Genomic DNA, 17,036 nt, shown 5'->3' on the forward strand with positions numbered 1-17,036 from the left:
TTCGCGGTTTATTATTAATAGGACGATAAGATCGTGAGGCATTACGCGAAACACACAGCTCGTCAAGCCGTAACTGGTTCCGTGCCGAAGATAGAGTCCCTCATCTATCTCCTGCGACACGCGGTACGAGAACACGAGCGAGCAGAGGTGCGCAACCTCCTTGTACTGCCGTGCCTGTGTGGGTTGCCCACGGCTTGTGGGAAAAGGGCCGCAGGTACGCCAGGTGGGAAAATGACGAATGTCACTACATTAGGCACGGCGCCGCGTACATCGCGCAACAGATTATGTGATCTCGAGCGGAGGCTGACTACTATACCGTGACGGCACGGACATTTTTCATCGTTCGCCAGACGTATCGACTGTGAAAAACCGTCGTTTAGAACGGCGTGCATGCAGGGATTTGGAAAAAATAACCGGGTCGACGGGTTACGAGGTCGTGACGTAAACGAGAGATATTGTGGAGCTAACAGTTAACTTCTTCCTTTCCCTTAGTACTAGATGATTTCAGATTTCCCTGTTTCTCAAATTCTCAATGTCTCAATTATTCAATTATTAAACTTACTCAATTTCTGAATTTCTCAATTACACAATTTTTTTTTCAAAAGAGTATTTCTGTGCTGTATGCAGCACAACTTCTTTCCAACAAATGCTACGTTGCTGAAAGAGTTCAAAGCTCAACCTTCTGCAAAAGAGAATTTCCTGTTCCCATGTCGTGGTGATCAAACGTTGTCACGCCCTTGTCATCCTCCTTGCAAAATAAATTTTCATTAACGGGAAATCCGGCACTGACAGATCGGACGCGAGGTAAAGAGCCAGAATCTAGCATTTTAACGAGTGTGAAGGAAGCGATAAATCAGCAGCGAAGACTGTAAGCGCGACGAAACTTCCCACCTCTACAAAACAATTCCAAATTACTATCAATTTCGCCAGCATGAACGGACAGTGAGCGTTAGATTAGAAGGTTGGTACTCTCATGCATAATTAATAACAAAGCAAGAAACCAACGTTCCACCGTGAAGCGTCTCTGCTAGCTGGTTAGAATAATCCAATAAGTGGATTAAATGCTAACGTCCTCTAGTAGTATCGAGTCGCGCAGGATGATCGTAGGAAAAGCGATTAATTTAACGACCACTTTGCGCGGCGGCGGATCAGAAACTACGAAAGCAACTGGGCGCTTCGCGTTCCCTTCCACGCGCAGGACGACGCTAAACGCTCCCCTAATTGTCCCTTGCCAACGACGAATTATTCCGCGACGAGTAGGATCGCAAAAACGAGGGGCCAGGAGAATCGTCTCACCGTCATTCTTCAGCACGGAACACAGATGGCGTCATCCCCTGCAGTCCCATCCGCGGAAAGAATCCGCGAAAGAAACGCTGGTGGAGTCAGTTTTTAGCGGCCTTGCCAAGGCTGACATCTTCTCAGAATCGGTGCCGACCCTGGCGCAAAAATTCGAAGAGATACGCGACAGCGCCGATGGCTTTCGCGATTTATCGCGTCTAATCGGCCTTCCTGCTTCGCCGTCGATAAAGTGGAACGATAATTTGTCTCCTAGGATATTTATTGTCGGTCGAATAGAAGCTGCGCGAAATTGATGGACATAGAATGCGCTGTGCTGCGAGATGTACGAGAGATGAGAAGTATGAGAGTCTTTGAGACTCGGTTTTAGACTGAAGGGAGAGGATGTACGTGAAAATTTAATTGAAAAATTTTTCGAATGCAAAGAAATGTTAGAAATAAAAGCTCCTATGTTATTTGCCTCTCGACAGGCTACAAAAGCTGTCTGTCAATGAAAGAAAAATCCCCTTCGCGTTTCCCTCTCCCTTCGTTCAGAGTCTAGACTGCATATTGTATTTCCATCCGTACACGTGACCCGCTCGCATGATCGCGGTACAGTGACCTTTGAACTTTGCACCCGCTCGGACGCGACTACATCCGAATATCGCATCATTAGGACGGCCACGAATCCCGCTGGATCACCAGGAGATTAAATTAATCCCGTCTGTCTCACGACCTCCGTTTCCCATTATTTGCCTTTAGAGTTGGCGGTGAAACCAGCAAAATAAGATAAATAGTAATTCATGCCAAAATTAATTAATTCCTTAATAAAATTCTTTTCACTAAAACGATGATACCAATGAATCTACAAGACCTATATTTATTCATAATATTCACGGACCACCCTGTCAATTTTCGCCACCCCAGAAAGATTAAATCGCTGTCCCATCATCTCCGAACGCATTACCTATTTTCATCTCTCCTCGAAAGTGTCGCAAGATTGCCAGGCATCTGAAGCCTCTTCTTGCACTAGTACGTCTCAGGTGTGGGAGCACAGCCCAGCGCGAAAGTGGAGTCTCGGGGATGGGGCTCGAGCAGAGGCAATAATTCTCGTGTTTTAGAGAGGCAATTTCGAGTCGAGTACGCGCGCGAACGGCGAACAGTGGATTTTCGAGGGCTGTACTTTTCGATAATTTATGCCAACGAGGCGTTCGCGGCTTTCTGGGAACCGATTCGGCTGGTGCCTTGGCTCGCCTCCGCTCGTCTCCGTATCGGTAATATAACTTTCGGATTCGCGTACGCGAGCAGCATATGCCAGACGGCAGCAGCCTTTTTCGCCAGAAATTTTACGCAGGCCTACGTAATCCAGTCTATGTGGCCGTCCCAACGAATGGGCCCGAAACCCGTAAGTTGCATTCCGTATTGCAACCGACTGCCTCTCCTTCGCGGTCTAAACCTCCCCGTGGCCCATCCTCGTCCGAAACGCGCCTCGTGAACGAGGGCCAGAGCAAAAAGTCCAGAGTAATACGACGTTTCCGACTTTCTCGAGACGCTACGTGAGATGGATAAATTCTGGGAAGGACTTCGACTTACGTGCGCGACGTTACGTTTTCGCTCGGCATATAAAGCACGGTTCGACGCGCTCCGAGGCAACGTGGGGTCGAGGGGATGCCACGTTCGTGCGTGAAATTTTGCCAAAAACTTGCGGATTTACGGGGTTCCCCAGAAATCGGGGACTGAGAAGGAGATTTACGAAGAGTAGATTTAAAAAGGGATGTTTCACCCTCGAGATGTGCTATTAAGTGTTAATGTACTCCTAGAAAATTTAGACACGGAGAAAAGTTCCATTTTACGCTACCCTTCATGGTCAAAGAGAGGCGAAAACAGTGAGGAAGAGAATGGATACGCGTTACCTGTAGGCTGCTTCGTCGAGGGTACACGCGTTCTCTGTAGCGTGGATGCAGATGATCCGAGATTATAGACATTAGGGACATTTGCCTCGACCCTGTACACGGAGGATCCTTTGCGTTGCCCCGCGGTGCAATCGTACCTCACACACGCGTCCACTTATGCCCAGTCTCTCGCGGCCCTTGGAGCACAGTCTCCTTAATACGCACCCTTACACGAGTAAGTGATTCCGAGCGGCGTAATTTGTGAATTTCATAGTTCGCCAGTAAGTCACGGAGCCCGCTGTCGCGATTATTAATGGACCGCGACGCCCTTGCACGCGTTCGCCAGCGGCCTCCAAGCGACCCTTGAGAGATGCCCTAGTCGAGGTCGTTGGTCCTCGGCCTCGAGATTTTCTTTGCGAATAATGTAGCGAAGTTCTTTGGGCTGATGTTCAAAAACATCACTGCACTATGCGTGTGGGTATAATAAACTAGTGATGCGATGGAGGGGTCACTAACACTGACACAGGCACAGCGAAAACGTAGATATTAATGTGACTAAGAAAGTTTGCTACGATCACGAGGGTTTGACCGCCCGATGTGCCCTCGTCGAACGCCCGAATATAGACTGACCTGCGTTCGGTGACTTTGCCCTTGCTGATAACATTGATACCTACCTACTCGTTATGCCTAGGTGGTAGAGGGGATATGTTGATTGTTTTGGTTTGAACAAACCAGGCAACGCATTTGAAGTATTTTTCATTCCGAGGAAGATATAAATTCTTACTTATTCTTAGTATTTTTGGAGCACAATTATAAATGAATGTCTGAAAACAGTTTCTAGTAATTCCAACTGAATCACGAGATTACTATTAGCTACTATTTCTACTTATTCACATTGCACCATCATTAAACATAATTGCACAAAATAACAAAGTTACAAAATAAAGAATACCTTCATGACCAGATAGTCAATTAAAACGACTCAATCAAAGATACATACCTCCCCAAGATCATTCCGTTCAATTATCCCTAAAGACTCGTCAGCTTCTTCCTTCGAGCAATCAAAATGATCCAGTAAGGCAAAAATTTCATCTGCACGACTAATACACGTTACCGAAACGCTAATTGAATAACTGAATTCGCCTTTCTCTATCCATTTATTCTTCCCTATCTTTCTCGCATCTACCTTTATTTCTATCAGTCAATCGGAAGAGACCCTCGATCCCTCGGAAACATGAGAATAAAGTTACAGGCATAGGGAGCCGACGGAGGATCGACACACTCGAGGAACGAGGATAACACTATGATGAAGATAACGAGAAGGGATTGAGAGGGAATTACCTACAAAATGACGAGGGAATTAGACGGCTCTGTCTATCGTATTATCGCAAATAATACTCGTCTAACATCCGGTGTACAGTTAAGTGTAATTAGATGAATTCGACGTAGCTTCCAATCTTTTTCTGCTGAACCAAATCTCTCTTTAGTTCGAATTGCTTTAAAAATTCAATCTATTCTTTTCTTTCGTTAGAAGATCTCATAAATAATCTAATCTATTCAAACCTACACATTAAATTCTACTTGATCTACAATCTTCTAATTCCACCCCTTCAAGGGATTCGAGATTCGAAAAATATCGATGCTCACGGCCCGCCAGTTTTCTCTTTCCCTTGTTCAAATGAGACGTTGACAAGGGTCACCCTCTCGAAACAAGAACAGACTGACTCCCGATTAAATTTCACCCGCGATGGGTTGTTGGTCCCCTGAGGGAACGCGTTTTCGGCTGCTCAAGTTATCTCAAAGATCCGATTACCAAGGATCGCGAGGCTGCAAGGTGCTCTTTGCGAAAAGACACGGGTGGATCGAAGCATAGGACACCGCGAAGAGAAACGAGAAGCACGCGTGCTATTTATGAGGGGAGGGCGCGGTTGAATAACTTGTACAATGCAATGATACCTGTTCGAACGACTTCGATCTCGCGCTGCGATCAAACCGATCGAGAAAACTGGATTCGAGACGAAACGCGAGAGCAACAACAAGGATGGGAAATATTAGCAATACTGCCAGTTATACGGCGCACAGTAGTGGAATACATTAGGTGGGTTTTACGACGATCGTGTTTCTATTTCGAATTAACCAGTTGCACATTGATTTCCTCTTGAGGAGGGACGAGCTAAGTACAGAAATAGTTTAACCCCTGGTTATCAAGATGCGAGAAACTCGAAATCTACGGAAGGGGGTAATCAAATTACCCCATCACGAACTGGGAGACACAGTATCTATTTTTAAGTAGGTTAAATATTACCAGAATAAAATAAGTATTGATAATAACATGAAATTCGATTACAATTGCGAAAGGAGGAAGCACTTTTGCAGGTACATATTACTTACGAATAACCTGAAATTTTAAATGAGAATCCCAGGATAACTCCACACCTCTAATCCAACTTTACTCCCCTAACGCAACTACTACATCCAGCCAACAAAACTCAGCCAAAACATAGCTCCACCAAAGTCGGGTGTCTTGCAAGACCAAAACGAAGCTCCTCTCCTAAGGGCAAGCAGCCTCATAAATCCACCCTAATAAGCCTCTAGAACGAACGCGTGCATCCTCGAATTACGAATCGATGGAAAATGGGCGCGTGAAACCGCGCCATTAGTCGGATCGGATCCCGCGAGCCTGCCTCGACGCGGAATCAAAGGACGAATTGAGGATCGAAGGCTACAAATCTAGAGGCGCCTATCCTGTAATCTGCCGCTGGTTTCTCGGATCCTGGGCTTGATTGGTAACAACCAAACCCGTGGTTCGAGCCGTGTACCCGCCGCGCAGCTCGCCGTAGGAAGGTCGTTTACCCTTTCCGCGGAGGAATCTCTTCATCGTGAAGTAGCTAGCAGGACGTGGATTATCTTGCTACGGGCGTGCAATATCTAACGGCTACCACTACCCAGCGGCCCCTCGAGTGCTTTCAATTCGACCGTCGACAAAGTGGATCTGATGGATGTCTCAAGGATGACTCGACGCTTCGAGGGAAAGGGAGAGAGGAGGAAGAAAAGGGATATTTCGCTTTTTTCTCCTCTCTCTTTTCTTCTCTCTTTTCTTCTCTCTTTTCTTCTCATTTTTCCCTCGCATACTTCTTCGCCGATGAACGGAAACGCGAAATAAATTACAGGCGCAAAGGGGAGGCGTCGTGGATCGTACGTGGAAGACCTCGAAAGGGGATTAGAGTCATCGAAAAGTTCCGCCGTGAATAACACTTTCGCGTCAGGTTTCGCTCCTTTTATTTCTTCGTAACCTGCTGCACTCTGCGCATCCTCGCGTTATTATGCCTCGCGTGTTGTAACCCGTTTAGAGCCGCGGGAAACTTCGAAGCACTGACTTCGCGGGTGTTGAAGTAATATGTATACGTTTTTGCATCAATTTTGAGAAGCTTTGAGTCCTGACACCGTTCAACGTTATCTACTAGCTTTCGCTATGCTACATTTACATTAGGGAACTTTTGGTTGAACAACCAAATTGATCAACCTAAAGTTGATCAAAATTGTTTCAATTTGGCTGAAATTGAATTTACATGAACCACTTTGATTATTATCTTCAGCTGAGGAATTCGGTCGTCTGACCAAAATTTGCTTAATGTAAACGTATTACTGAAATTCAGCAGTATACGCAAGCTAAAAACAATTTTCAGAAGCGGAAAAGATCGGTATGCATTACCGACTGCGAGTGGACGCCGAATAAGGTGCAATTGAAAATCGATCGGCGCAAACCACAGGGATATATGGGCAGTGGTTTAAGGATGAAGGCGGCTCCGTGACGTTCCACGACATCGACCGCAGACAGTGTCGACACGAATGCATAAGCTCGATGGGCCATTACCGACGGTGTTTACGATTTCAATTACTGGCCGTAGCCGATAGCTGGTCATCACCGTGTCACGGATAAGGTTATGCATCGGGCAAGTGTGGCCGCTGTCGCGTGGTACCACTACCCCTCGTTCTCTCCCCCCTTCTACCAATGTATCTGATCGAACGATCAGGAAGTACCTTTAACAGACGTTCGATGCTAGACCAGGAATGGGCAAATAAATGAAAATTTGGATAAATAAATCAAAAGTAAGTAGAAATCTCTTCTCGTTAAACTGACTCACTTATTTCCCAGAAAACAGATCCATTCAAAATGATCCCCTACTAAACACTTCATAAATCACCCCTAACATTCAAGAGTCATCCATCCCAGGTCCCCAACAGCGAGAACTCATATTGAAAGAGCAGCTACTGTATCTACCGCACACGTGCACTGTTACATCGAGTCAGGTGCAGCACACGTTAGCAACATGGCTCAGGGTAGTGGGTACTAAAACATCGTAATCGTTCGAGATCATCTCTATTCTAAGATGAACTGTATAGCATTCTTGTAAGACACATAGCCTAAGCAATGCAGTAACGATGTCTTACGTCGAGCCACGAGGCGAAGAAGTTGCTGAACGAAGTTTGAACGCGGAAACGATTCCAACGAAACGAGGCTAGAAGGGAGGCGGCTTTCTCGAGGATCGACGATGGATTTTCGCCGAGGGAGCAAAATTACGCTGTTAAACGGCCCCTAGCCGAGGACTCGAAAAAAGCCACGGAGCAGGTGCAAAAGATCCGCGCAGACAGTTTTACATCGGAAATAGAAGAGCAAGAGTATCCCCCGGCCGCTGATGACTCAGTGGCGGGCCTCTTCCAGAGAGAGGCGAGTCCTTGACCAGAGTTTCGCTCTCGTATAGGAATTAGCGATAATTATATGGAGCTAGCACCTGCACGCACTCGCAAAAACCCTGGGACGCTCTGTTGTTGCTTTTTCTGCGGGCAGCGTCGTTCAGTCACGGTACGGAGATGACTCGAAATCAGAGGGAAGAGCATTAGACGAGCCCCATGAGGCTGCACAAGCGTAATCCGTTTAAAATCGTGCGAAATTGCAGGAAACTGAAAGAAACAGCCGACGATTGATAATATTCCACGAGGGGCGAGTCAATCCGACCATCTGCGTATGTTCTACCTTGCGTACGATTAGACAGCATAAATTATTTCCGTTTTCTGGCGAGCTGGGTGAGTTGCTCCGCGCTGATTTCAAGCGAGAAATATTCGAACCATGAAAATCTCAGAAAGAACAGTTCCTCGCTATATGTTTCAGTTTTCATAAAAAACGCTATAAATTTTTTAAATCCTCTACCACTGCGAAATTCTAAAAAACCTCAGCGAGGAGGAAGGCGGACTCCCATTTCACTGATATACATTATTTACACGCGTCAATAATTCTGTGGTTCGTAAATGTCTACATTTACGACTCAATACCTAGAAGAAATTCTGAACGACGTGAAATCGAGCCGAGAAGGGTCTGTCGAATATCCCCACATTTCATCACTTTTTTACGCTCTGCCCACCCACTTCTTTCAAACCCCATCTCACACCACCAATTGTCTAGCTTTGAAGTACGACCTCTGAACCACATTTACGAAGCTAGATTTACGACTGTCTATATTTCCAAACCGTATAACTACCCCTCTTACTCCAAAAATCTCACAACCAGCACTCTATTCACAAAATAATTATAAAACAGTTCAAGAAGTGAACGTGTCACCGTATAGAAGTCCCTCAAAAAAAAGTCTACAATAATGTCGTTCTAAAGCAAAATCCTTGGCGGCTAAAAATCCCCTGTCGCGATCGTCAGACACTCGAGCAAGGGATAACAGACAGCTCGGCGAGCGTCTGCGAGCTTCGAACCCGAAAAGATCCCCGCGCACGATACACGCTGGATTGAATTCGAATGGCTTTTGGCAGCAGGCGTAGTCGTTATTCTGATTTATTGCGGCCGTTCGCGGTGCCAGAGCCGACAGAACAACGTGAAACAATAAAGCTGGACGCGGAGGAGCGAGAGCCGCGTAGCAACATTAAATAACGAGACGGCCGTGGCCGTGAAAGAGATTCGATCTAAAGTGCCGGTTACAACGTTGTCGTAACAACTTTCCTCGTCTCCTTCCACCGCGGCCTCCGCTCCAAACGCACGCGAAGAGGCCTTTATCGATCTATCGCCGCGCACACGACTCGCGCGCGACCATCTCGTCACGCCGACGTTTTTCCAGCGATTGCTTTCCCCGAAGAACCATCCCTACCCATCGATAACGACGATCGACGATCGACGAGAAGTCGATCGCTCGAGAGATCGTTTCGTCGCGAAACAGGTGCACTCGGCTGAGGTTGACGTTAAGCCACGATCCCACGTGACCGATGCGAATACCACGTGCCACGTGGATGATTGATTTACTGGGTTTGTTATCAGCTGAGGGTGATGTGCTGTGATTGTCGAGACTTTGAGGTTGAAGAGATTGAAACTGGTGTGACTGAGGTTGATGTTGAGCTAGTATTCAATGTGAAATGAAATTGCTGAGATTGAAGATATCTGATTAAATACAAGAAAAACGTTTAAGTGGCTTAATATTCTGGGCGAAATATCAGGGAAAGGAGAAGTCAGGCCCGACTGAAATTATTAATCAATTTCTGTCTTAATTTAATTCGTAATCAAAGGAGGAGTTTCCTTCTGAGATTCAGATATATGGACTCAATAATGTCCAATCGATTTTGTCTCTATCACGCCCATGTGATTCCAATGATGCATCCATGAATAATTTCGCGACATTATCAATTACCCCTCCATGAATAATTTCGCGACAATAACAGTAAATCACGATCGTAAACCGCCGATTTTACGAGCAGCGTAAAACTATTCAGTCCTGTTCATTATCCCGGACGATATTATGATTGAACTACCGCAAGGTATTCAAATAAACGCGATGAAAAAGACACGACTCACCTTTCAGCTGCGTCGACTCAATGGCGAACATGTTCAGGGCCAAAAGCTGAAGCAGTCGCGTCCCAGGCAGTGGCAACGGCGAGTGCTGAAGAAGCGCCCTGAATTCCTTCAGCATCTGAACACCAGCTTCTTGGAATGTCTCCATTCTGTAACAAATTTCAATAATAATGTTAATACATTTCAGTATTAGTGCCAGAAAATAAAATGAAATGTCCACGCCGAATAAATGAATTTTATTTTTGAAATTCCATTACATATTCTGCCAGGACCGACAGATAATCGACTGCGATGGAGAAGCAGAATAAATGCGCGAAAAGCGAACCGCGGTTCTTATTAGTCACTCGGATGGATCGTGCATATTTTACTGATTTCGGTCTGGATGAGGACATCGACTTCTAACTTACTCGGTGTGAAATAACAGAAAGAGATATTCAGTTTCTTCTACTACTTGAATCTTTCAAGTATTTTTGTAACATTATTTTGCTCAATTTTTATTTTATCTGGAAACAGAAAAAAATACTTGAAAAATTCTTTCCCCTCTTGATCTCGCGTTAAAAAAATAAACTTCCTGAAACCAAGCATCTCAACCTCATCCAATAAAACTAATCGTTTCCGTCATTCCAAAGCTTTATCACAATCACACAAAACCTGTCCCAGGCTCGTTCCTCAGATAGATACACTTTCGTCGGCGCGTTTGAAGTTGCTTGAACGACCATCGCGAAGATTTTCGACGCTCGTTCCCGCCACTTCAGCACCATTCGGCCTGCATTCTGCCAGACCTGAATCGGCAGTGCTTCAGATGCATCAGGCGTTATAATTTGTCGGAGACAAACTCGCGTCTCTGTTTCCTCCTCTGAGGATCAGACACGTGATCCACTTTGGATCGGTGACTGGGCTTATCTCGAGTCACACCCACGCTTGAAGAGCTTCCGTACCTCTAATCGCGAGGTGCGTTTACTTTTAAAGCTCTTGAAGGATGTCCCACGGCGGACGTCATTCCCATGGGCAATGTTTCAGTAATTACCCACAACTCGCCTTATCGTTGCCCCTAACTTATCAGAGCCCAATAACGCCATCGTTTATTCCTGATCGACGAGCCTAATAAATTCCAGCGGTCGCCAGGCTGTGTAACGAAGCGGACGAGAGGATCAGCCCGCTTTAATTAGAGTATCCAATTATTTGTTTGCGAACACCACCGATAAGGGACGCGAGCGCGCACACGCGCAGCAGCGGAGGAAGGTACGCGCCGCGGCACGAGAATTTAATTAACCATCTCGCTGTTTTTCCGGCAGAAGAAAATTTATTTCGCCCCTAACGGTTTCATCGCGGCCGTTCCTGCACGAGAACTGCGTAATTACGATTATTTTAATTAGACGATATACGCTCGATATTACCGCACGGTCGCCGCGAGTGGATGCGCGCTGATCCAAGCTGGCCCTTCAACTGATAAGCCCTTCAACTAATTGGATGAATTGTCCCGAGTAACTCGCTAATTGATGTTAGATCATCTTCTCGACCGAAGTGGCTGCTCATTTCGCTCTGTGACGACGTTTGCGGAGTTTCAATCTGACTGGGAAGACTTGGATCATCCTCTGTCTCTGATTTTTATTTAGAGAAGCTTTGCAACTTGTTAGCCTCTTTTTAGAAATTAAAAAAGGTGATCAGTAGTATAAAACTGCGTATAAAGAAACTGAGGATAGACTAAATGGAAAAGAGGGTTGAAAACGTGACAGAATGATGATAATCAAGAAAGACGAAATTAATGGCGCCTGAAGCGTGCAACTGATTATCCCTAAGTCGGCATTAATCTCGCTCTAGTGGCGTCGAATGATAAAGGGGAACGTTTGGTGCTCCCGTGAGACCTACTGAACAGACATCCTCGTAAACACAGCCGTAGAAACGGCGTCGAGATCTCACGTACCTAGCAGCTATCTTTCCCACAACCTCGTTCCTCTGTGGCGCCGCACTCAAGTATATCTGACGTCTCAGTCGACTTCCCCTGGGTCTAGATCCGCAGAATTCTCGACACGACTTGTCTTTCAATTCAACCCCTCCTCTCGACTAGGAGAACGAACACACGGATTTATTTACGCGTCTCAGCCCTCAATTCTAGGGCTGAGTGCTGGAGAATACTGTCAATGACACGGTGAATTGTGCTATTATACTAATCTATTGATAACAGAATGAGTGACTTGCTTTGCTCTATTTGTGAAGCACTTATGGTGCTCAAGATTAGAAAATTGGAGAATTTCAGGATAGCAAAAATTCTATAGAGTCTCTTCACGAAACCTTTTAAGCTTTCCTCCACCTTCAATGCTTCTGATTGTCCTTCCATAATGCAGTGAGAGGAGGATTGCAAGGCACGTCTATTTCGCGCAAATGGAAGACAAGCAATCTTCCACGGTTCTCAGAATAGAGTGATGGTCAAAGTGGTGTTGCGTGGACTTCGGCCACTTTTCCTGTTAACTTCGACTGCTGGCCAGCAAGTTCGTAATTGCTGTTCGATTTTCAACTTAGTTGCATGTTCGTAGCTTGTACGCAACCGCGCACTCCCATCAGTCGTAATTACACAGGAGAGAACAGAGCGATGCGCAGCGCGCGTAGCTACTATTAGTTCTCGCTATTTAGAGACGCTCCTGGCGCGTTTGCGTGTTACCTATGCTCTGATTTTCCACTGGCCAGTCCGTAAACACGCTGTAATTATTAACACTGGACGGTGTTCTTCATCCCACTTACACTGACTGTTCATTATGAGAGTTCTGTTGCTCTGTTTTTGGCACAGAATCGATGGTTCAGCCCTTTGGCTGCAGATCTGTCTTATTAGACTAATTAGAGTCTTCTTGGAGATAAATTCTGGAGCCTTCAGTGTCACGATGCAGATTCCACGAAGATTAATGAACCCTTGACATCTCTAAGTTAATATTTCAAAATACTCATATCACTACTAGAATTATAATCCTACTTTTAAACTAAAAAATAACTAATACTGCATCATAAAGAATACAATTTTAGAACAATCTAAATTACTTCAAGATTTAAACCAAATTTAAATTTACAATAAAAATCTGAGACAGATTCTCACCAATAGCCAGTTTGTCAGCAGTTGTATCAGACCAGTCGCCAGTGCCTGACATTTGTGTTCGGTTTACGGGCGTCTTAGTGGACGTTAAAGCGCGCTTACCATACGTCGCGAAAGAGTTACAGGAGCTTAATAAGCTGGCTATCGGTGGACCCGCCAGCCACGATAAATGCTCGCTCCTTTCACGTTCAAGGCGCCGTACGATCATCAACGATCGTCCAACGACCGCATGGAGGCGCCTTCGTGCCGCGAACGGGAGGATCATTCTCGCAGTGAAACTGTCGCTCACGGCTGCGACATAAGCGTGCCGCCTTTACGAACTTGCTCGCGATTCTATTAATTCACCAGACACGACGCCCAATGAGATCTTCCTCGAGGTGTCTGGCACTTTCAGGTTACAGCAGCGATAAGAGCTTGCCAGACACCACGTGAGACTTAACTGCTGGGTATCAAACGAGGGGAGCTCATTACTCGGAAATTTTCTAGATTACGATACTCTTAGATTTTTAGATCACGATATCTTAGACTATTTATACTGCAAGTATAATTCCTATCAGAAGACTACTTAATTCTCTACTGTCTTCTGCAGACCTATGGTGTTAGCTTTCATCCAGTTCCCAACAGCAGCCTCGTTTCCTCGCGTGTAAGCGAGTACTCGTAAAGAGTGAAACAAACAGGACTCATTCGTTTCAATTCGCCAAGTGTCAATGACGCAAGGTGGCCAGATAGAATCTGTAAGGTCTCTCCGTGTGGGGTAGCACGCGGTAGCGTTGGCATCCTGACCTCAGCCTCTTACACGAGGACCTTACCGTGGCAAGGTAATTTCCTGATGTACGCTTTCCACCGACGTTACTTATCGAGAGGACTGGGCAATGAAAGGCGACCAAGAGGATTTATAGCATTCTTCCATCGACCTTTGTCGGGGATAAATTTGAGAGGACACGACTGCGTGGCTGTGATACTCGGAGATAACTCTGGGGAATGAAGAAACACTTGCGTTTCGTTAATAATGAATCAAAGGGGATAAGAGACTAGGGAATCGAGATCTTCAGCTATACCGCTAATCACAAAGTGACAGAGGCAAAACTGAAAGACAAACATAAAGTTCATCAAACAATTTTTCATAAGAAAAGTAGCCCTAGATACCTCACAGTGACGAATAAACTGAAAAGAGGGTCCTTAACCGCCACCCCCAAGGTGAAGAAAGGCATGACTCAGCCAGAAGCGGCTTCCCAAGAACAAAGATCAGCAGGATCGACGGTCGAGCTCAAGAAAGATCTTCGAGCAGAAGAAAGTTCGAGGATGGACCGTTAGTGCGATTATCTGGCGATCAAAAGCGGCGAAGTCGGTCTGGGCCTGTGCAGGGGAAGGGTCCCCAGTGTACACGTGACGCGGAGGACAGAGAATACCGTGCAGGCGAGGGCCGAGGAGGAAGACGAAGAAGCTGGAAACTTAATGCTCGTGGTACCGCGAGCGGCGGCCACGCCGTCGCTATATCGGCGGAGGAATGGTTATGGGGCCCGGCCCACGCAATCCGTGGGTCATGGACCATGATCTATGAAGACGGCGGAATGCCCCGTTATGCGCTAAAGTGCAAACTTGTTAGTCATAGAGCCAGTCGATGTCGATGGGACAACGCGGGCCGAGGGGCCGCGGCGCGGGCGCCGAGAAGAGGGCCGAGAAGAGGGCCGAGAAGAGGGCCGCGAAGGTGAGTCCCTCTTCCACCTTCTAGCGCCGTTCCCCTCGCACCCTGACACCGCGAGCACGCTTTGCACACCGACACAGAAACACAGACTGCGTCCGCCGTGACACGGCGACCGTGGGTCGCGGGGATGCCGTTATGCCCTAAAGTGCAATCCTCCATCTCCCCCGCGTCTCTCTTCGAGGCTCGCCGCTTCCTACAGCGCGGGCAATCTAGGCTTCGTGGCTTCCTGAGATATACAGGGTGGTCGAAGGTGGGGGAAAATTTAAGGGATGATTCTACGAGCTGAAATAAGACGAAAATGAAGAGTAATGAAAATGTGTTTGAGGCCTCCTTTTGGAACGTCTGATCAGACACGGGAAAATCAGTAGAATAAGTCCTCGAGTCAGACACGCTTCACGCAGGTCATCAAAATTAGGCAAAAATTAAGAATAAAAGTGTGCTTAAGAGCTCCTTTTGGAGCGTCAAGTCTGTCTGACTTGAGGCTTATTCTACTGATTTTATTCTCTCTGACCTGGTTAGACGTCAGCAGTAAAATGAGTCCCAAGTCAGACGTATTTCACACGGGTCATCAAAATCAGACGAAAATTAAGAATAGTAAATTTAGTGGAGATTGCAGGGTACTGTTGGCTTGAGGCTGAGTTTGCTCGAGGGGAAAGGTGCTTGTTCATCTCAATAAACATTTTATCTAACAGTTACTTGTTCGATTTAGCCAGCTGGTTGATTCGGTCGTGACAAGTGCCTGAGGAATCGTGGAAAATATTTCTGACAGAGGATGAATGGATTCTCTCGTTAATGAATTTCCGTTGAATTATCCTACTATCCTAGGTATTTATGGCTTGACTGTGCCACTTTCACATATTTCAATAGACAAGACTTATTAGTGATAAATCTTTGGCCTATCAGTCTAAATTATTTGTTCCTAACTAGTGCACTCCATAAAAATGACTCAGACAATTCTATCGCAACAAGTGCAAACCGTCATCACCTGCGCCAAAGATACCGCAGCTCAATTATCAACGAAGATTAATTGGCTATCGATACCAAGCCTTCGCGACAGAAACATAATGAACCTCGATCTTATCTGGATCGCGAGATCTAAATGGCTCGATCACCACCTTCGGCGTGTTTTTGCGACCGAGATTGTGTCCCATTGTTAAATCGACGTACAATGAGTCTCCAATATTTCGCTGTGCGGGCGTACACCGTGACATCGATCTAAATTCGCCTCATCGATCGACCCTTTAATGGGATACTAATATCTGGACACGACTCCCGCCGCTCGAGGGGGAATTAATCACAAGTAACGACAGACCGTGGAAATTGACATCGGCAACGGGGCAGCTTGATCTAATTAAGAACTTTACGCGGATCGAGGTGAGCCACTGGGATGGATCCTCATCGCGATATGCGAATAATGACGGCAAAGGGGGGGCGAAGGGGGAGGTTCAGGGAAGCCGATATTGAAATCATGGATAAAGGATATCCTATATATCGAGCACCATAAATGTCCCATCATTCAATTTATGCCGTCTACGGTCCTTTTATCTTCGCGTGCATTCACGTTACACGCGTTGCTCTTTATGCACGAAAGAGGGAGGGAAAAGAAGCAACGCGAGCCAGACGGTCGCTGTGTTCGCTTTAAAGTGGCTTTTTGCGCGCTCGCGATCTCGAATCCTCGAGGTGCTGACGTGACTTCCCCACCCCTTGCCTACTGATGGCTACTTAAAATGATATTGAAATTAATCATTTGAGCTCACGCCCATCCTGATAGGCGGATAATTTATCAGAACCTTGGGGTACCGATACAGTGCATGCGATCGAAGTGACTATCATGTTTGAAGGTTTCTGGACCAAGATGAGCTTAATTGGGGACCAATTACTTTACAGACTGTTGTGGTTTATGAGAATGTGGTACTCAGCGACTGGAAAAAGAGAAACTTCTCTATGTGATTGATTAATTTACATGGACACATAGTTATTTCAAAAATAAATGTTCACATTTTGTGTAATTAAGTTACATGAAATGGATTGCAGTAAGTGAATTTTAAATTCCTACAGGAACTGACTACCGGAAGTAAATGAAACAATTTCATTTAAGAATATAAATTCCCATACGCTTAATCGACCGATGAATCTGTAGTATGTGAGAAACGCGATATCTAAGAGTTACCACCGAGAGGTAAGTTCTTAATTTCCTTCCTCTAATTAAGGATCCTCTGAAAAATACGAATTTCTCTC

At 45.9% G+C, this 17,036-nt stretch overlaps 1 protein-coding gene across 1 annotated transcript in view; it reads right to left on the reverse strand.

Annotated features, from left to right (window-relative positions):
* LOC143178466 (telomerase-binding protein EST1A) overlaps positions 1–17,036 on the reverse strand; it is a 97,617-nt gene that overhangs the window by 67,227 nt on the left and 13,354 nt on the right. Inside the window, exon 17 of the mRNA XM_076377167.1 lies at positions 10,015–10,160. Coding sequence (XP_076233282.1) covers positions 10,015–10,160 — 146 coding nt within the window. The remainder of the gene's footprint in view (positions 1–10,014; positions 10,161–17,036) is intronic.

This window comes from Calliopsis andreniformis, chromosome 4, assembly GCF_051401765.1.
Source record: "Calliopsis andreniformis isolate RMS-2024a chromosome 4, iyCalAndr_principal, whole genome shotgun sequence".
Classification (NCBI taxonomy): Eukaryota; Metazoa; Arthropoda; class Insecta; order Hymenoptera; family Andrenidae; genus Calliopsis; species Calliopsis andreniformis.